Genomic DNA, 22493 nt, shown 5'->3' with positions numbered 1-22493 from the left:
CTGTTGCTTCGTAATTATTAAAAACTCCGGTAACCATGGAATTATACAGAGTGACAATAAGATAGACAAGGATAAACGGTAAATTCAACAAGATTTGTTGACTGCAGAACGTATTTTCGGAATGTCAACCTGATCTCATAACCTCAAATTCTGCGGGGTTTGGTGTTTACAGGTAGTCCATACAATACCAAACATTTGAATGGTTAACTCCAAACAAGCTAGTGCCTGCGTAATCTTCTTATTGTCCACTCTTATCAAGCAGCTTTTTGTATTCAGTTAATTAACTCGTGCTCCAATTGTATCTCCTTGTGCTGTGTGTATCGTACAAACGTGGTAGGAATGTAGCCCTTCCTCGGTATTTATTTGGTGCTTGGGAAAGTGTCAGTTATTGTGCTCTGAGTACCGCTGGAAAGCCCAGATTCGATTATGTCCAATACTTGTTCCTCTGTGTCTAGAACCCGAACATCTATTGTCGTCCACTATCTTCCTGGAACCACTCTCCTCACCCTTTGTTGGCGTGAGTTCTTTCAGCTTCTGCTATATTACTGTAGCATTTCCCCTGAACTAATCGCATATCCGCAAATTCGTGAAAGGAAATGCAAAGTAAGTCACAGTTTAACAAATTATTGTAACTATCTTTTAATGACAAAAAAATCATTGCCGCTGTGCCTTTTCATCAAAAAATTGTAAAAGAGAAGTTTTTTTATATCAAAAATTTGAAGCAAAGATCGTAATTTTTCTTTTTGAATGCTTAAGTAATCCAATATGCTGCCTATTAAACGTGTAACAATTTCAAAATAATGCTTAATAACAAAGTTGAAATTCGATCTTCAACTGTTAATATCTTCTAGAAATTTTCGGAAAAAATTTTCAATATTTTTCTCGTGCTCCCCAAGGGAGCCTCTGTCATCCCTTAAAAGGAATGACGCCAATTTTGAATCACCCTGTATAAGTTGCATATTTTGCATGAAATTTTCGCTATTTAAAAAAATCGTGTTTTGCTTGTGGAAACGTCGGCGAGCATTTACAAATTGTAAGTAAACTTTAAATTATAATGAATAGTTGTCGATAAACCTACGTAATTAATTAAAAAGGCATGTCGGTTATTTTTTAATGAAAATACTTTAAAAAATATACTAACAGTGACAGGTTCAATTTGTCGCATTTACTTTTGCGCACATATGCGTAAAAGTCCGTGCGTAAAAGTAAAACAAATGAACAGCAAAGAAAAGTGCTTCTTTATGATCATCGCTTCTGATCGAAAAATAGCACTTTTAGATTCATTCGAATAAAAATTATTTTATTGACGTTAGAACACCCATTCTAAATGTTGAACATCACTGATAGGTATATACAACGTCGTATAGTAAGGAAATGGGTCCCTTATTCAGAGAAATCTGTAGACCAACTTAACGCCCACTTTCATGCATCGCTATTTATGAAAGTCAGCTTCAAATTTCCGTAGGCGTCCGACAGAAGCACATCACAAGCATAAAAGGAAAACCTTTTCAATTGCGTCAGTGTAGTCAATAAGCTAACGAGGTCATCAATGGATATTATGTAGGTATCGATGGTGCCTAAATATGACCAAAGATTAAGAATATTCTCCTTCCTTATTCAGGAAATAGACGCACCTTACACTGTAGGATATATAAATATTGCAGAAAATTGTAAATTGTTAAGCAATAAGTATTTGTATTAAAAATGCGCATGAACAATAGCATAACTCATTTATTACCAGAGCTATTACTAATTTACTCGTTACTAAGGAATTGTTAGTTGTTTTAAAGAAAATTGATAATATTATTAATTAATAATGATAAAAATTATCCATTTAAACAGTCCACTTTGAGTGCAAGATAAAGGCATTCCCAAAAAAGAGTGAAATCACCACATAATATAGAGAAAACAAAAACGTTAGTTATTGGAATAGGAGTCACAACTGGAATGTTTGTTGTGGAAAAACGCCACAAACCATCGGAAACATACTCAAGGAGTAACTAATTAAGCTTAAGTCATACGCAATACATACATCACCACAATCACCGGACATTAACCCAATAGAACACATGTCTGAAGAGTTAAAGCGTCGGGTTAGAAAACACCAAGTTAGAAATAAGGAAGGGCTCAAAAATAGGATAAGACAAGAATGGGAAAGCATTCCATCAGAAGTTACAGGGAAACTTGTACTAAGTCTTCCGAAAATGCTTGCTGCCATAATTAAAGCGAATGGCAACTGTACAAAATATTAAACTTTAAGAAGATAACAATTTTTCAAAAGCAATAATAGTGTATGGAGACTTTTTATATACTTTCTCGTTCAAAATATCATTTCATATATTTGATTTGTTCAAATAAGTGTTTCAAATTACTTTACAATTAAGTCGATTACTTCTAAGGCGCCGGCCAGCATTTGCATTGATGATTTTGCTAATTAAACTTAAATAAAATATCAAACTAAAAGAATATTGAAAAATAACTGATGTATGGAGACTTTTTACTGACTGTTCTTCGTGCTATTTGAATTACGTCTGTCTATCTATTTTATATAATGATGTTGTTACTCTCTCTTAACTGTTACAAAATAATAAAGACATGGAAAATCCGTATTGTGATTTATACTGTAACCGAATTATAAATTTTCCTTTAAGCAAATATCTCAATTTTAGCAAAGTTAACTTTAAGAAGATTAGGGAGGTACCCAACTAGCTATTTTCTGAAACAAAACAGCCATGTTTTTATCCAGTAACCAGTCACATTTAACTCTGTTGTATTTAATGGTCACAATAAGTTGAAACTTGCTTGATTTATTTGATAAGAAGGCAATATACATACTTACATATTTATCATGTAGCTATGGTGAAAACGGTATAGAAAACAAAACGAATTACAATAAACAATTGAGAAAGTAATTTAGAAATTCATTATGCAGACTACAAATACTTCTGTTTCTCTATTCTGTCACTTAAAGATTGTGTACACCTGTATTTTGTCGCTTGGCTTAATAGATTATAAGTGAACTTCATTTTCATTCATTTAAATCCATCGTTTATAAATCTATAAGAAGAGGGAAGACAATTTTCGCTAGTGTGACAATTAGTGGGTGCTAGAGTGTTAAGGATCATCAATGTATGGCTTGAAATTAGTTTGATTATCAACATTGTATTTATGGACACTTTTGTAGGCAAACCGTTAAATTATTTAATACTGATTCTGCTGTCTAGTAACAGCTTTAAGTTTACGATGGATTTAGATCGAAAGAAGCGTAAAATTGTGATTTGTTTCATGTGATCGAGGCGATATAAACATTGATTTGTAGGATATTGATGTCAAGGATGCTGTTTCTTAGATTTCGTTAAGTTTTGTTTCTTTAACAAATCCGAAACATGAATTTAATATGATTGTGGCAATAATTGCTACCGAGATTACAAAGGTTAAAAAACCTAGTTGGGTCTAAACAAAACGTAGAACATAACTGATTTTGTGCAAGTATTTGCATATGTGAGATGTAGGAAAGTTAAAAAATTAAATTGTAGATTGCATATAGATACTACTAATACCGATAAGACATCCTGTTCGTCATAACCGCTAGTTATGACGGTAAGACGTCCTGATTATGTTAGGGTTAATGACTATTATTGCACAATGCACTGTATATTAGTACAACTTAAAATATACATAGAAAACCTTGACAATGTTTGGACAACATAAAAATCAATACAGATATTCTGACTACAGCAAACATATGTTCATCTATAGTTACTAGTCATAATGAAAGTGAAGCATACAGTCCAAACTTAAAACTTAATTTAGTAGGCAGTAGATGTACGAGTTACGTACACCCTTTCTGCCCACAACCTCAAGATAACAGCAGAGCCAGCTTAGACGCAGCATACTGGGAATGCTGAATTTGTTTATGTCAAAACTATAATTATTACCATTGTAACGCCTATTTTTCATTTTGTATTCAGTCGTTGAGTCGTGTGCTGCTGCTTGAATAAAATTGAAGTTTTTAAAAATCAGTTTGAAAAGGACTTTGTTATAATTTACGTTTCGGTGTTTGGGTTAATCGGTCAATAAATAGTGGCAGAAAAATACTTATAAACAATCCCTTCCATGATTGTTTCATAAGTATTGTTTGTTGAATTTGTTTTTCTTATAATACCGTTAGTGTAATTTGTCTTTTTGTCTGTTATATTTAATTTTACTTTTGTTTCGGTTTCTTTTATATTTTATGTTAATAAAGACTAGTTTTTATGATAGTGAAGACTGCAACCAATCTGTTCCCTTTTACGGCCCCGATGATGGATTAAATCAAACCGGAATGTTGGCCCAAAAATTGACTATTTTTTGGTTTTTCTGTCGCTATCTGTTGACCGATTAAGCCAAGCCCCGAAATTAACATCTATCACCAGTTATCATCACGGTCACCAAGAAATTACAACATTGGTTTTATAGTTTAAATGTTTGATTTTATAATTTTGTATTCGTCATTGTTGCATGTGGCTAATTGCGGTGTAGTAGAACTGTACACAACCAAAATCATTAATTTGGACATTGGAAAGATTGGAAGCTATATTTTACGTCTAATTCTTCCTAAACAAAACTGTACCAATATGTATGTTATAACAATATGTCCAAGTAAAATATTCAAGGAAAAACGGAATAGATGAAAAAATGTTGAGCTGCATTTTAGGTGTTGAAGCACAGAATATTTGGTGGTGAAATTACGGCGAGATTTTTAACTCCAAAAATAATCAAACTGAAGGATTTTTGAAGCCGCTGTAGTAACTTTTTTTACTTAGATTAATAAAATGGCTTTATAGCGGTTTTTTCGGCATGCTGAAAGCAAAGCTTTAATTACCTTAAGTCTGAAGAAATGCCCAAAAATAAGCGGCTATTGCTGTTGTTATTAATAAAAACATCCAAAACTTACCATTTAATGGTTTGATGTGATACCAATCAAAATATTTAAGCTTGTATTTCCATGATAACCTGAGAGATTTAAGAACGGGGCATATGAATGAGGGACATATGCAAGTTTTATCAAAGGACAGCTCATTAAAGATTCCAAACGATATCTTATGAATATTCAGATATTTTTGACTGAGTGATATCTTCCCACTCTAAAATTATAACCAAATTGTCCAAGCTGGAAAACTGTCTTCGTATATAAGGTAAGTCAGTAAGATTGTGCAAATTTAAGAATATATTCCGTTGCAGAGATAATCTGATAAGAAATTATTTCAAAAATAACTAAAAAAATATTGTAGCACCAACTCAACAAAACGAGACAATATAAATAAAGGATGCTGTGCTCTAATGAACGCTGCAGCTTTAAGAATTAGAAATATAAATACATCCCTTCTGCTCATTTTTGTAACGTGAACCAAAGACGTTACTTATAGGCTAAAACCTGAGGCAGTAAGATCCAGTGTTCTTACTAATATTATCTCAGTCATATCATTTGTAAATGAGAAGGCGCTCCATCATCATGTTGGAAGAGAATTCATGGTTGAATATCCGAAGAAACTTCGTTCAATATTTCTTCCTAATGGTCTTCAAAAAAATGTAAACAACAAACCTCCATCAATGTATTATCTAATATGAAAGGAGCAAACAACTGATAATATAAAACGCTGCACCATAAATTAGTACTAAATCCGCTACTGACGCAAAAATTGTGTTCCTGTGTGAGTGAGTTCTAAGCCTGGGGATTTTCCTCCGACAATCGACGATTGTTTATTATAGCTCGAGTAAACCGAGCTTCGTGCGTAAATAAAATACATTTATTCATTAGTGTGTTTTCTCGAATACATTGACAAAAATTGTAATCTTAAAGGAAAATTGACTTCTGTGATATCTTGCACCTGCATCGAAAAATCGTGCAAACCTTACTGTCTTTGTTGCCTGCAAAACGAACGATGTTATTTCACAAACAATACTTGTATTTGAAAACATTTCAGTTTTCCCAGCACGCCTAAAATCGTAAAAACTAAGTTTGTAAGCATTGACTGTTAGGAACTCTTTAATGTAAAAAACTTCGTCGATGCTCCTTTACAGCATGAACACTATTACCATTACAGAAAGCCTAAACAATTTATAGCATAAACAAAACATAATTTCTACATATTCATTATGAGTAAAATTATGAGATATTTAAACAAACTTTTAAAGTTTTTAAGACACTTCCCTTTTTGAAAAATTCCCACTTGTGACAATGTTATCAAGGAAGTATATTTTGTCAATTTATGTAATTTAGATGCTGTGATTAGGGATTGTATGATTTTACTCAAACCGGAAATGAACATGGAGTTCCAAATCGCTCGTTCCACATATTGCCGTCACTCAAGTTCAAAGTGTTAAAAAATCTCGCTTAAATATTACCACTGTCTGTTGTCATTTTCTTTAAGACGAAACATTTCTAATAGTGCCTTATCAGGAAAAAGCTCTTGAGATAGAGTATAAACCAGTTAAGACGACTGATGAGATTATTCATAGAGTTTGTGATATACAAGGTTCTACCTTCGAATAATTAACAAAATATAGCTTTCTATAAATGCTTATAAAATAACCTTAACGTCTCGACATAAAAAGGTTTGACTGATAGAAACCTAAGAAGTTTTTGCATCTATCTTCCTGGAAGTTAGTAATCTGGGAAGGGGCTAACGGTTGTCACAAAAAGTTGATTTCTAAAAAGTCCTTACGATTTGTGCAAAATTCCCAGTCAGATTTGCTCCGCATCGCCCACACAGCACGCAAATCTCTGGCACCGCTTTAAGGATCTCTATTCCCTTTGCCAGCTATTTGCCACTGTGTGCAAGATGAATATATCAAACATTAGGGATTTCATAAGGGGCAGACTGCTTTTATATCGCAATCGTTTTTTGTGTAAAGATGTCTATTAGAATGCAAAATTTTTGAAACCAAATAGTGCCGTAGTTCCCATTTTTCCAAATTGTTTAACTTTGACGGGTCTCAAACATCGTTAGTAAGCCTTAAATGTTTGCTTGATTTCTTAAAATAGTCTGATGAGATTCATGTCAAGCCTGGAATTTATCGTCACTATTCTTCGAGTGGCTATACGTCTAAAATCATGATGGTCTAAGTTTTATGGACGCCATGAATTGATGAAATTGTTAGCCATTTGACGAAGAATTAAAATCTGTTTTCAATTCCGGCAAACAGTACCTACAGCTGATGACTTCCATTTGAATGTTTTCATTAAATTTCAAGAGAATAATCAGGTATTCGTCGATGAGTGTAACCTCGTTCTAAATAAATAAATTTAAGGTGGGGCTTTTCGACATACAAACCGTACCATCAGTCAATCGGCTACGCAACAGTATTAGTCGGAAGTAACATTTACGGTATTTATTGGCAATGGTACCATCTAAAAGGAAGTGAACCAAATAGGGGAAGTACTAATTTTGTTTACGAGCCGTTACGGTTTGCAACATGTATTCAAATTATTATAAAATGGTCTAGCTAAACCAGTACTTTTCAAATTTACAGGCGTAAGTTAGCTTTAACTTAAGTGGTAAACTTGCCAGCCTTTGAATCTTTTTAGTCGCACTAATAAACATTAGTAAGCCAATCAAATTATTTTTACTTGCAAGTAAAATCACTTCGGAAATACGCACTACTTATCTTGGAGAAAGTGGAAAATGTACCTCCGAGAAAGTTGAGATATGAATAGGAAGTTATCGTCAGTTTAAATTCAGCAGTTTATTCTGTTTCTTCTTATAGATGTTGGAGCGGAAAGTGTCGCAGTTGAACTGAGGTAAAAACCTATTATATCCTTAATTACTTACTTAAAGATAGTGATAAAGGAATTTTAGGGAGTTCAATAATTATTTTCGGTGTCTATATGAAGTATTGTCAAAAACAGGAAATTCGAATTATCATTAAAAAATTAAAACACAGTTTTCTCATTAATAATACGAAACTAGTTACTGGAGCACGTAAACGTGCATAAAGGTAATATATTAGATTAAATAGCATCTAAACAAAAAGTCTCCATTATTTCATGGATCATACTGGGGATTGCTAATGACATGTAGGATCCGTATGAAGAACAACTCACTATTTGTCTATTCAATTTGTCTTTCGATGTTTTGGTTTCCCAGATACTGGGTATCGAAAATGTAACTTATTTTTTTTTTGCCACAATATTAGGAACCGTTTGAACACGCACTGCCACTATTTATTAATACACTACCCGAATTTATTAGACGGGCCAGTAATGGATATTTTAAGCTATCGTATGAGTTTTCCCTGTAAATTTGAGACCAATGGAAAGAGTATCATTTTGACAGCAATTCTTAAGCGCCAAAACACGTTGCACAGATTGTCTTCGTTGTCGCGAAAAAAATGGCTTTTCTTCAGGAAAATAAACTGGAAATATCTGTAGCCGGTGAAATAAAGGAATTTACAGAAAATATTCAAAATTAACACGATACTGAATATTTTTCCTTCTTCAAGTATCATTGAATAGTAGACACAAGGATTTCTTGAAGTTCCAGTTCAAGAAAACATTATTGGGAAACCTTTTACGTATTTTTATGCTTGGCGAAGCTCTTGGTTCATTTTGCCCGGAATTCTAAATAGATTTAATGGTTTCCTAGCTGTGTATACGGAAATGCATTCAGCAATGTAGCTGCGACAACTGTTCAAGTCTCAAATGCGTCAAAATCAATTTCCTTGTAATAAAAATATCTGCTCGGTGCGTCTTTCAAGAAAATATTAATAAGGGAGGATGGTTTCGGTCTTGCAGTCTTGGAAAAAGAGAATCTGAGACCGCGTTTGGTTAGCAAAACCAGTACAAATACTTTGCTTGCAGAACCAAGTCCTCAACATTTGCAAGAGCCTCTCAAGACTTTCGTAATTTTGCCTAAGCCCTGGGATGCTGTAAATCAGTTTCAACTTACTTACTAAGTTGTCTAATTAGACAACTTAGTCACCAATAGAAATTAAATTTGGGAAAATTATTTAATCGGTCGAATAAAAATAGTAAGCCGGAAATTGATAGCTGTTCTTAGAACAGTGGCGATGGTCCGGATCTAAATAAAGTACTTGCAAACACCCCTAATTACATTTGGTTTTAAAGCATGTATGCGTATATAAAAAATAAAATATTTGTTTCGGCTTTCTGTCTTAAAAACTTATTACATAAATATAAAATCAATAAAACTCACAGTGTTTTCTGTGCACCAAACGATATCACTGGTAGAGAAGAGTCCAATTCAAAATGCAGATTTACAAAGTTTTTTTGAATTGATGGAGAATATGGTGTATGGAATAGGCTATGCAATATTACGAAATAGAAAAGAATCGAAATGAACAATCGGAACACGTCTGATTTAAGAAAATATCTCAATAGAAATCATAAGCATGCTGCCAGAAAACAAACATTAAAGGTCACCAAGTTTTTTGTTGAGGGTTCGATTTATGTTAAATGATCTCAAAGCTAACTAAAACAGCAAAATTTATACCTAAATACAATAAGCAAAGTGTATTGGTAATATTTATTCATTTTTTATTTATGTACGACCTATTCATTTATAATTAATTAACTAATTATTTGGAAAGCGTAATATTTGGTTGTATCTCATGTATTATATACCAATTTTCAGATTTTGTAAGTGTGAAATAGACCAGTGGTGTTACTTTCGCTTGTAATCTGATTTGCTACTAATTTGCTTTGTCCATCTCATCCGAAGTTACATTTGTATAATTGAAAGTTAAATAGTAAAAAATTTGTATATAATAAAAAACGGATCTATTTTTAATGAAGTGAACATAAATTATTATTTTAACCTTTTATTTAACCGTTATGAAGAAGTGGTACTACAGTAGGTAATGCTAGTAAAAAATAAATGTTATGACAATTATCAGAATCTTTGATGAGGAGTTGGCTTTCAGTTGTAATAAAGCATATCAGAAACTTACTAAGTGTGAAGTCTATTAAATGTGTTGACAATGCAGCTCCATTTTCGGTTTAGTTTTAGTTAGAAATTGAAGAGTTGAAGCTTTAGTTGGAAGTTTCTAACCGCTGGAAATGTCGGTATAATTATTTAATTATCTTTTCGAAAGAGTATTTCAGAAACTTGGTCTTTTAGGTACTTGCGGTATTAGGTTTTTTCGGAGATGTGTAAATCTGAAACGCATAAACAAATTTAAAAATGATATCGACTATTTTCGAAATAACGGAACGTTTGGAAACGTTGGAAATATTTTAAGATTTGCCAAAATAGTTTCAATTGGATTTTATGAACTTTCTTGAAAACATGTATTTTTTACAGTAGTGTCCTTTCGGACCAGATTTTAAAACCATGTTTAAAAAAAACGTATCATAACTAAAACACGAGAATTAATAATAAACATTTTTTTTACATTTAAAATAAATTAAAATTCTAGAAGGTATTAAAGGTGCGCACAAAATCGGTTAATAAAGACTTAAATACACCATTAAATCGATATAATAAAAACTACATTTTATATGTGCTTTCAACCATTAAAAATTTGTAAAATTTATTTTGTATAAATTAAGTACAAAATTATTTTCAGGATTATACACATACGGAAAATGAACGGAATATATGAACTCTTAATCTATATATTTGAAATACTACTTTGCAAAAATCTTTAAAACTGTCCCTTAATCGTTTACTATTCTAACACTTTCGAAACAAAGAGATCGAAACAAAAAGTTTGTTCCCAATACGTTGCATTAATTAAAGGAAATACTGTCCAAAATTCGAAGATTTTGCACTTTTATATGAACAAAATATATGCTAAAATTATATTGGAATTAGATGGAAATGTGAAATTAACTTTCTATCAGGGTCAAGAAGGAACGAAGTGCTCAATGTTTGTTGACGTACGTAACGTTTATTTGGATTTAATCCGAGTTATTCCAGTTAATTTAGACATATTTTACTGACGAGTTATTTATGATTGATAACAGATCGAACTAATTTCGGCGCGATAACTTCGTCATGTTTGCTAAATATTTCACTTTATTTATTCTAATGTATGCCGTGTATTCTAATGTATACCCACTATATTCGGTTTGGAATCCATATATGTGAACCTACCTACATGAAATGACACACAACCTAGTAACCAATTGATCCATGATAGAAGAACGAACCATACGAGGCATCATCTTAAGAAGCGATTATTATCTCACGTAACTGTCGTCGTGCCATGATTAAAACTGTATAGGGAATTGGACAGCTATTAGAGCCAGTCTAGATAACGGTTAAATAATGCACACACATGGACTAGAAATCCTAATAACCTGCTAATTTTCAGTCGGAGCCATATTATAAACAGTTTGCTACAAAACGACGAAATTTAAATTAATCAACTCTCTGGACGCATTTATAATTGAAACTGGTGAGTTCAACAAAGTCTATATGGTCTCTAGCCAGTCTAATGGTTGCGAAAGCCAAACTCCTATGATTTAATTTATGTTTTGTCCTGTAAAATGTATCAGATAACCCTGATCTGATGGCAATGTGTTGTTTTTGAGAAATCTGTAAATTAAAAAAATCACGTATCATTATATTTGTTATTTACTAAAAAACCAGAGAAAATTGAAAAGTTAAATATTTTCAATATCACACATTCCATGGCTTAATGAGTTTATCAGTTTGCTACAAGTCCGCCTTGTTTTAGTCAATTTCGGACTTAATTAAATTCTACACCTGCTTGATTGATTAAAAGTTCGAAAATAATATTTGGCACCATTATTACCAAAGTTTCAATATTATTTTGAGGAATTCAAAATATTTGACTCCATTAATATCAAAGTTCGCTTATTATTTTGCGCAAGCTTGTATTAAATAAAACTCGATTACTTTTTGTAGCTAAATGCCAAATCACGCCGAAGGAGAGGAAGAACGTAGACATAAGAGTGGGATTTGCTTTAAAAATTTTTTGCATTGATTAAAAATTGCAATATAAAATTTAAGAAAACTGAATAATAATTAGAAAATTATTGACCATATGTTGCATTTTATTGAAATTTAAATACAAAAATTTCAGGTGAATAAGCTGCATCAAAACACCAAAACACCACACAAAAACAACATTTTTAATGTTTTTAAATAACAAATAAAATTTACTTGAAGCGCATTTTTAGTTTTGATTTAGTGTTCCTATGAGAACCATCAAAAACTCCAATAATATTACATACCAGAAAATTTTTAATTTAACCGGGTTTCGTTTTTACTCAATCCTGTTTTTACTATCCAGTGTCATTTAAATATACAGGGTGATTTACCACCATATAGACATAGAGCAGGGGCGTGCAGAGGACCTCAAAACAAGTCGAGTTGCCAAGGTTAACGAGATATAGGGTGTTAAAGTTTTTACAAAATATTGGTCTTTTCTTTTTTTACAACAGTTTATAAGATATTTTGCTCAAATTTTTAACGTAGGCTACAGTTTAGGCACTCTACCTGTAGGTAAGCTAACTGGTTGCGAAAAATCTACAGAGAAATTTTTGAATTTTTTGTCCAATTTAAGAATATTTTATCTCTTGCAGTTTTTCGTATCAGCCTTCGTTTTCGAGTTATTTATTTTATCATAGCAGGCTATGCTACTTTTTCCTGGAGATATGGTTGTCAAAAATTAAGTCTCGTAAATTAGACGATTCAGTTTTCTTGTGCACCTAAGGGTAGTTGCGTAAAACCAAGCTTTTTTTAAATAAAAATTGCCGGAAAATTTTAATTCAATGAGCAAGTTGATGTGCTATTAGTATTGGGGTTTTGTGAGAGTAACTGCCGAAAAAGTGTGATGGAGTGCTGACGAAGAATTTCAAATCGTATGATTCCAAATCCACAAATGTTTGCTAATGTTGAACGGAAAGCTCGGGAGACGGGCTCTCTTTGCCAATGCAATAGGAGATCGCATTTACGCAGTGTACGCAAAAAATGAGGAGCAAATTTTACGCCACATTGAAAATAAACCCCAAACAAGTACCCGAAGAATGTGTAGGAATTAACTGGATAAAGTTGACTTTAATTTTCGGCGATGGGTTGTTTTATGCTTAAGAGAAAACGGAGGCCATTTTGAACATCACCATTAGTTTATTAAATCAAAATTAAATAATTTAAACTTATCTAATTTTATGAAATTAATTTCATACTAAATTGAAATATTCGTTACATTTTTGTGAATTTTTATTTGCATTAGGTTACAAGCCGATAAACCTCAATTATTGCAAACTAAAGTAAAAATAACTTTAAAGTTAGCTCATCAGCCATCCCTATTTTAACTTCAACTTGCGCTTCAAGCTTTCATTAAAAGAAAACTGAACAAAAGGACACATAAAATTCTAAAAAAAAATTCATAGAAAATCACCCAGAAACCCTACATGGACTTATGTATGTGCAAATAACTCATAACTCGAAAACGAAGGCAGATACAAGAAAGCTGTAAGATATAAAAAATTCTTAAATTGAACAACAAATTCAAAAAGTTGTTCGGTCGAAGTAAATGGCGAACCGCAAAAAAGTTCGGGGGGTAAAAGAAGGGTATGCTTATAGAAAAAATTGTAAATTTTTACAATCAGTTGGCTTACCTACGGGTCAATAGTATAAGCAGTAGCCTACGTTCAAGATTTGAGCAAAATATTTTATAAACTGTGCGGGTTAAAGAGAAAAGGCCAATATTTTGTAAAAACACCCCGTATCTCGTTAACCATGGGCCTGAGAACGCCTGTGCTACTGTGTCCATAATGTTATGAATCACCATGTATAATAAACAGGAACAAAAGCGTTTTTGGTTACCTGTGACCACATTTTTATGTAGGAAGTTTATAACTTTAAATGTTAAAAAAAGGAGAAAGTGAAGATTTCCTGTCAAAAGGCTTAAAATATAGATTATTGTTATCGCACCCATACATTTATTTAGGTCTTACTGAAAGGCAAAAAAAATAGTGATATTTTATTTTAATTTCCTACAATAATTTCAGTAAAAGTTGAAAAGTTTCAGGAGAAAGGAGAAGGTAATCAAACTTTTTTTTTCAAGTGGTACGCGTTGTATTTTATATCATATTTCCCACTTTTTTTGTATCTTTATATGTATAAGACCACACAATATTATTACTAAAATTCAGAATTCATAGTCCACAAATCCATAAACTATCCACAATCAAATTGATGTTTTTATAAACTCATCTGCACAAAACTATAGACAAATATCAAGTTAAAATGTCGGTTGTTAACACCTGTGTATTAACGCCTATTCGGCTTCATTGTTTCGTGTGCAGTGTTTTCGATATAGTAAGTAATCATTATTAATTAACCACTGTACAGGTAATAATTACCTAGTCAAACTTCGTTTTAAAATGACCCATTATTTTAGATAAAAATGTTCCTTATTGGCATGCAGTAATATATGTAAATTGATCCGTTTGGTTCCACAATAACATTGCAGTGCGAAAATTGCAGCTCTTTTGTACACTTTTCAAGCAGTCATTTTTTCGATTTGCGTCTTAATATAGATCTCCATACAGCATTTGCGCATTTCATTTCAGTATTGAATTATAATCTATCCGCGGTTTGTTTCATATGCATTTGCTAAAGTCATTTTAAAAGATGAGCAATCGGTTATTTATAAACCAAGCTATTATTAGAACACTTTTCTAATCCATAATTACTAAGATTTTACATGCACGCCATCTAAATACTAATTATAGGCATTGGTTATTATAATAACAAACATACGTGTGGTAATATTATTACAGCTTACGGTTTTAGAAGAAATATAGTAATAATGATCGATGAAATCAAAAATTCAAATCAAATATAACAACGCTTGCGTAAAACAATATCACGAGCAGAACTACTCGACGTCGAAAATTATCACCTGATATTAGTTTGTAAAAAATACAGAAATTTTCCGTTATTTTGCATAAATATGTTAACTATAAAGTTGCGAACAAACGTTGAAACAAAATTGTTAGATTTGCAGACAGAATGTAAATTGAAGCCATCGTACTTTATGTGTAATATTTTTGTATCACGAACCAAAATGTTCGGAAAATAAATAGTAATAAACTGTGGAACTTGAAAACAATGGAAAATTGGCTCAATGTTTTTCTGCATGTCAAAATAAATTGAAAGTTCTAAAGCACATGATATAGAGAAGAAATAGCTGTTTTCATCTATACTGAAGTTAATTTCCACGATTAAAATATATATTGATTGACCCTGATATATTAAGACTTTAAGCCTTTTTTAACATTCGTATTTGACTTTTTCATTTTACCAGGTAGATGCTAAAAATTAAATATTTAAAATCGCCTGAAATTAAGAAAAATGATTCAAAGTTACTTTAGAGTAGAAGTACAACAAATCAAGCATTGTTTGTATTAGTTTGGCAATATTTGATTTAGTTTCTCTAATAGCCTTTTCAAGAAAGAAAAAAATATTTTCAACATTTTTGCTTGGGTTCTTGAGTAAATAAACCCGACCTTGTAATGAGAGTTTTCTTAGATTACAAACAAAAGCGATCGAACTTTACGACTTTAATTTCTCATATATCATCACCCATCAAAAAGTTCACACAAAATTTAGAGACACAATTCCTAGAAAGTAAGTTATAGATAATACTTACAGAATATGTTTCTTGGCCAGTTAATTGTTACTAAAAACATTGAATTCTGAGCGCGTTCATTCCAAATATATATCGCTTCTTCCTCTAGATAAAGTTGTTTTGATCGCCTTCGTTTTTAGTCTCTTAGCACATTTGTAATTACCTAGTATAATACTACCATAACTTTTTTTTTAGAGAAATTGCAACATTTTCTATATTAAATTAATTTATTATTATATTAATTTAGTTTAAGGCTTTATCCGCAATCGTCTCAAAAAGTGTTGTTGTCGCTTGTAGGATTTTGACTCTAACATTTTGGATCACGCATCACTAACATCTTCAGAGTATTCGCTTCAAGTGCTTACAATGGAGTGATTATCAGTAAAACCTAATTTCCATAAGCGACCAACAGTTTTTTTCTAATAATTTTATTCAACAACATAACAGTTTAAATTCGTTCGATTTAAATTTAAACTTTCGTCCAAAAACTTCGCATCGTTTTCGTGAAAGTATTAACAAGTGGTGAAAATTTGTTAATCGCTCCGACTTGACTTTTTAAATTAATTTACATATTTCTTAAAGTAAAGAAAAAAGCAAATTTTTTAAATAATGTTTAGCAAAAAATTATTTTAAGAAAATCTAGACGACAGTGCGTACACACACACAATTGCATTGTGTGTGTACCACAATTTCGTAACACACACAAATGTGTATTGTGCACCAGATTTTTGTCTCACACATAATTTGAATGCATATTTTGTTTCAAAAGTAGAAGTACCAAAAGGATCACCAAAATCGAATCAATTATTGTTAATTGCAGATAAGCAGATTGCAAATTAAGAAAATCTGTATAGCAAAATGGTTTATAGGAAAACACAGAATCTCCCAATTGCGCATTGAACAATATTCACAAAACCAAAAGGACAAAGAAACTGACTTTCTGCTCTGGAAAATGTTCTAACATACTCATTGCTTAAAACAAACCAAATAAATATCGGTCAATTAATTTGCTAATTAACGTAGAAATGCCCATTAGAAAACGTACGTTTTCAATTTTTGCTACATGAAATTGATACCCTGATGAACTAAAATTATCTTAAACAAAACTAGGCATTGCTACACGTACGTTTGCATAGATTTTCAAGTTGTATACGCTAGCCTCCTTCAAGTTACCTTGGCTTTTATTTTCAGATGTGTTGTTTATATGGTGAAATTCATTATTTTATTTTTATGTTAATATTAGAGGTAGTTGTATAATGGTTTAAATAGTAGTAAGTAAATATTTTTCTTCAATTCCTATCAGAAAAATTCCGAAATTTCTTAGTGATTATTTGCTAATGTAAGCAAAACAAAGTAAATATAGAAGTTGATGACTACATTATATTCTCCTGATTTTTTACTTCCGTCCAGCTGTCTCTTTTCAGCTGACGTAGTTTGATACAAAAAGTTATTGGGAGAAGCATAAAACTATTGCACAAAATGAATACTTCCAGTTATAGATGAACAATAAAAAGATAGTTAAAAATCTAATCGACTATAATTTTACATGATCCGAATTTTAAAATAAACTAGGTCTCAAAACTTGTTGGTTTTTCGAACTTTTAGGCACCTTTAGGACGCGAAAAAACATTTTTTCTAACGCGTCGCATCTGCGTAAATCTTATACTGACGGTGCAAGCCACTCAGCAAAACCACGCCCGAGCAATCTAAAAGTCGGAACGACTCATCAATTTCAAGCGATGATCACGAACGCATTTGATTAAATTGATCTTCTTCGGTCAGGTGAGTTTGAAATACGCTAGTAAATATTGGACAACTCGTCTTCGACGTCTATCTAAAAAACAAATTTATTTGGCAATCAACTTAAAATCTCTTGGAATTTTTAAGAAAACCAGAAAAATAAACATTTAAATTGTGTTTTCATTCTATTCGGTAAAAAATCAGAACTCCACTAGGCTTACGGCCAATCGCGATTCTCATTATTTATTTCTTATGCACAAAATCAGGTAGCTTTGCCAATGACTCAGGGAAGCACAAATTTGAGTAGACATTTAGTCGACGTCGATTTTGGTCACGTTTTGACATAGTTATTAATATGCCGTTTAATCTATGAGAATTAAAGCACGCGAACTGACATCAGTTGAAAACGTTATTTAAACGTCCTGTAAGTTTCTATCTCGTGGAAATACATACAATACAAATGATTTATTGCTCAAGACTGGCTTTACTATTATTCATATTTTTTAGTAAACGAAAATCACACTTTTCGTATAGATTTCTTCAAAAGGGCGCAATTTCCTAGAAAATTGCACTCGCATTTATTAGTAGGTGAAATAAACTTGTGTAAGTAAGTAACAAACAAAATGTTTGGACTGCGATAAACTACATATTAAATGTTACAATCAAAGCGAAAGTTAACTTATTCTCTCGTTAAATATCACGATCATTCCGGCCATTACTGACGTAATACGACTATATATCTCGTCTTTTGTAGTGGTCTACCTGACGTCTTATGGACCTGACACTCACGTCGTACAAACGTCATAAATACTCAATTTTAGGTACGTCAATTGTGTGTTAGGTGTCTTTACCGACGTTTATTTCAAGTTTAATCTACGTCATTGGGTTGCCTGGAGAGTACTAGTTGACTAAATGGAAATATACAAATTAACACGCCAAAAGTGCTTTTATGAATATGTAGATATTAACAACTTTCATCCCACATACAAGGTGTCCGGTCAAAAACAAAAAGTTGCGTATGATTCCGGTATAACCGAAACTTTATTTGACCTAGTGGTTTAAATCAAACACCCAACCAATATTTCAAAATTCTAGAATGGTTGCAATCAATAGACCACCACGTATTCTCCTTAATACTCGTATATTCAAATATGCACCAATAAACAGCACTAATTAGCAAATGTACAGACTAAGAAACTCAAGGAAATATTTAATGAAACTGCCATTTCCTATTTATGCGTATCGGCAACATGCATTTTACCTAGCAAAAAGTTGATAAATGGTTTACAAGGTCCACTAGTTATTAATATTGTTTTAGTCGCTGTTTTCGCTCGAAGCTAAAAATAAACAATCGGCAAATAAATTTGGAATTTGTTATTCATGCGAGCCTAATCAGCAGCAGGTAAATCAATGCATATTCATAGTTTCATTCGACACATTAACACTGCATTTAAGGCATTTCACTTAAACGCTCACAGTTTAAGTACGGTACACGCAATTATGAATCGTAGTAAATATTCCCCGTTGCATGCAGTAAACAGATTGTATAATATCCAATTTAGGTCACACACAAGCATTACATTCTACGAATGCGACTCGACTACTTACAAATTCAGCAATTTTCAACAATCCAGGTGTAGTTTTGAAGTAATCCACATTAATTTTAATCCAGGACAAGGGCTGATCGTTACCCCCTGGGGGCTTATTCGGTGCAGCGTTATTATTAGGCGCCTCTTGGACGTTCACCACGGTTTCGGTCATCATTGGGCTCCGTTTAACGAAAAGTTTGTGGAAATTATTCGAGCAAGTATTTAGTTGAAAGCAATTAACAAAACACCTGTTATATTACACAAACGCACCGACACCGCAATTTCAATTCAAACAGCAATCGCGCGCGTTTCAATCTACTGCCGCCTGTTACACCGGCTCGACGAAAGGTAAAACTACTATGGAGAATTGGAGAACCGAGAACTTGAGAAGGCCACCAAGTATAAGCACCGTTGAATAACGTAATGTCGCAGCAGGAGTCGCTTGAAGCAGAGGAAGAAAATTAAGTTCATAAAGTCGGTCCCGATCTTCAAGGAGGTCACCAAGTAGACATGATTATTTGTAACGATAATGAAGTGAAAACAAATGTATAAGTTTACGCATTGGATAATGTTAACAATAACAAATCTGTTTTTCGTAAACAAACAACTAATTATTAAATGTTAACAAAAATAAGTCGGGAACGAGAGAAAATTTATTCCTTTTAATATAGTTTGTATCTTTCACGGTTGTTAAATGTGCAAGAAACTGAAAACTTAACAATGTTCAAGCAATTGCAAAAATGTGACAATACACTCATGGTAAGCGAAGTTCAGAGTCAGCCGCAAATGGTATATAATTAAAATATGTAGAGAAATATTTAAAAATCCGTTTGTTTTTGGAAAAAAATTAATCAAACAAACCTTTAGTATGAGGTGTGCATGTAATACACGGGTATAAAATAACTCTTAAATATGAATTGTGAAAAAGCGTTTTCGACAATTACAGTCATGATCACGGCCGCTAGAAAACAACATAGTAACAGTCAGAGCCCTAAAGGATATCGTAAAAATTAAAAAAATAAACAGAAAAACTTACTCGCCAAACTACATGCAAACATCCCCAAGAGCACCGAATAAAATATGTTCAATAATGGTTAGAATGGTTAAAATAGTAAACTAAAAATAGAACCAAGCAACTAGAACACAGATTAAGATTAAATAAAACAAGAAAATGAACTTGGGTCAGGTGACCAACCTGATGCAGATGGAATATCAAAAGCTTTCATTCAAAACTTACTTATATCGGGAGGAAATTTGAAATTTTTTCTCCTTTTTGCCCGTGCGAAATACTGCTAAAATTCTTGTGTACAGAAAAATAAATAAAGAAGTACTAGAAATTAATCGATTCTGCCACTGGCGTAGATAGTGACAAGCATGAGAATAAAGTTTAAAATCATGAGTTTTCCATAATTTATTAAATATAAATGTTACAAGGAGAAAACTATTAGGTTACTATACAGAATGAAAGTCAATAGTTGGCAGTCTCTTTGGAAATTTGCAGTTTTCGACAGCGTATTGTGGGGGAAGAAGGGACTATAAGAACTTAATAAAAATTTAAATTAAACGTAATAACCGAGCAATAGAATGAAAGTAATTAGCGCAGTAAAATGTTGAATTAAAGACTACAAATTAATTGAATGCATTTTAAAGTATAATTGAACTGAAATAAAGAAGAAATAAAGTGAGGACTCTTGGAATGAGTCACAGAGTTAAATCCGTATAATCCTTAAAAACTGCGCGGAAAATCACAGTTGAAAATATCTTGTGATTTCAAGCACTTAGAATTCACCCTGGTGGTCTCCATTCCTCCAGCAACCTTCAACCTTGAGGTATCTTTGTTTTATCCTTATTAGGCATGGGTAGTCCAGGGAATTTTCAGGAGTTGGCCCAGTGATGCCGAAATTGCTTGGTGCGCCAACCCAACGCACCGGTAGTCACTCACCAGTTGCGTTGCTCATTTGGTAAAACGTTACTCATAAAGAATGTTTTTTTGTTGGATTTAAGCCGCGGACCTTTTATTCGCCCCTGGGTTAAATGCTAAGCCTAATTCAAAGGGCGGCACAGTGGGAGGCTATGAATTATAACAAAAAATTGAGGAACGAAAAATTGCAAGTTCAGAGATGTGCATTCAGTAAAAAACAGTGTGCTCTAAATGTAACGTCAAAATTGCGAACTTCACTAGTCGTTGAGAAAATTTTCGCAGGATTTGAAAAAACTGGTGCAGGACACATTTTGAATTAAGTTTTTCAAACTCGATTTTTAAGAAACGAAAAGTACTCTACAAGTTTAGATTTGTGCGATCAGTAAAGAGTGCGATTTAAATGTCGTCGATTTATTCAAGCCTTCCAAAATACATTCAAATTACATGAAATCCTGAATTTTTTTTCGCGTTTTGTAAATGTTGACTTGAAATCGAACGCTTTTACGCAACAGCAGACACAAACTAGAAGAGAAAATGTTTACCTAAATGTCTAATATTCAAATTTCGTGTGCTTTTAGTAACGCACAGTTATAATTAATAGAATTACCAATTCTCTATCCAATGGTATAAAAACGAACTCTCTGGCTCAAATGGTTCTAGATCAACCTCGAAAAAGGCGATGTCATGTTTCACAGTATTTCGCAATTAAACAAAACAGGCAAAACTAAAACTCTTGACTTTTCGACAGAAGAACATAAATTTAGTGCCCATATTTGCATATCTGAAACGGTTCTTTCGTGAAAAGCTTAAGCTGAGCTTGATAAAAAATTTGAAGCCTGCCAAAATATTCCCAGTTTCAAAATTAACTATGAAAGAACCAATAGCTCAATCGAATCAAATCTACCCTACGAATCAGTTGATGAATATGGGATTTAAAGTTCTAACGCTATATGGGAACCAGAGGCAAAGTAATACCAAACTTACCCAAAGCTGAATGGGCCACCTGGGAAAAAATGTTTAGTACATCTGTCCAAAAGCAAACTTATTTGCAATCAACAAAGCAAAGAGAGAGAAATATAAAGAATCCATAAAACTTCAGTTGCTTGTCGAGAAACTAAACTCAGTTCAAGCTAAAAGATTCAGATCATTGATGACCAATAGATCATTCTTACCTGCTTCCTGCAAGCTGGCACCCCATTCTCCATTTTGTACCCATTAATCATCAAAAAGTTCACTACACACAATGAAAATCCACTTCGAATAGAACTAATCCTGCAGTTAGCAGGTATGATAAAGGCCACAATGATTCTATACTTCCCATTTAAGAACTCGACTCACAGAACACAAATGACTATCGACCTATTTCGTCCACTATCGGTAGCCAAATTACATTCATACACTTTTTCGGACAAAACTACAGAATAAATAAATATATAATCATGTGCTTGTTTGCCCTTTTGATGATTCATTGCTTTGCTATTGCTTGGCAGTTCAATTTTAGTTTGTTTATTGTTGACATTTTTGTGAAGAGTACATGTTCGTAAGGCAATATTTCTACAAAAAAAATTTACGTTTCGACTTAACGAAAGTCAACAAAAATGAATCGAAAAACGCTCCAAACGCCGATCTCT

At 32.5% G+C, this 22493-nt stretch overlaps 1 protein-coding gene across 1 annotated transcript in view; it reads right to left on the bottom strand.

Moving 5' to 3' along the window:
* LOC109544380 (CKLF-like MARVEL transmembrane domain-containing protein 4) overlaps positions 1 to 22075 on the bottom strand; it is a 59905-nt gene extending 37830 nt beyond the window's left edge. The window contains exons 1-2 of the mRNA XM_048666877.1: positions 22035 to 22075; positions 21847 to 21865 (exon numbers count right to left, since the gene is read on the bottom strand). Coding sequence (XP_048522834.1) covers positions 21847 to 21865; positions 22035 to 22060 — 45 coding nt within the window. The 5' untranslated portion in view covers positions 22061 to 22075. The remainder of the gene's footprint in view (positions 1 to 21846; positions 21866 to 22034) is intronic.
* Positions 22076 to 22493: the final 418 nt, after the last annotated feature.

Source organism: Dendroctonus ponderosae, unplaced genomic scaffold (genome assembly GCF_020466585.1).
Source record: "Dendroctonus ponderosae isolate FM_Combo_2020 unplaced genomic scaffold, Dpon_F_20191213v2 Dpon_F_20191213_5, whole genome shotgun sequence".
Lineage (NCBI taxonomy): Eukaryota > Metazoa > Arthropoda > Insecta > Coleoptera > Curculionidae > Dendroctonus > Dendroctonus ponderosae.
Note: the sequence above shows the minus strand (reverse complement) of the source record. Positions and strands in the feature narration are given on the sequence as shown.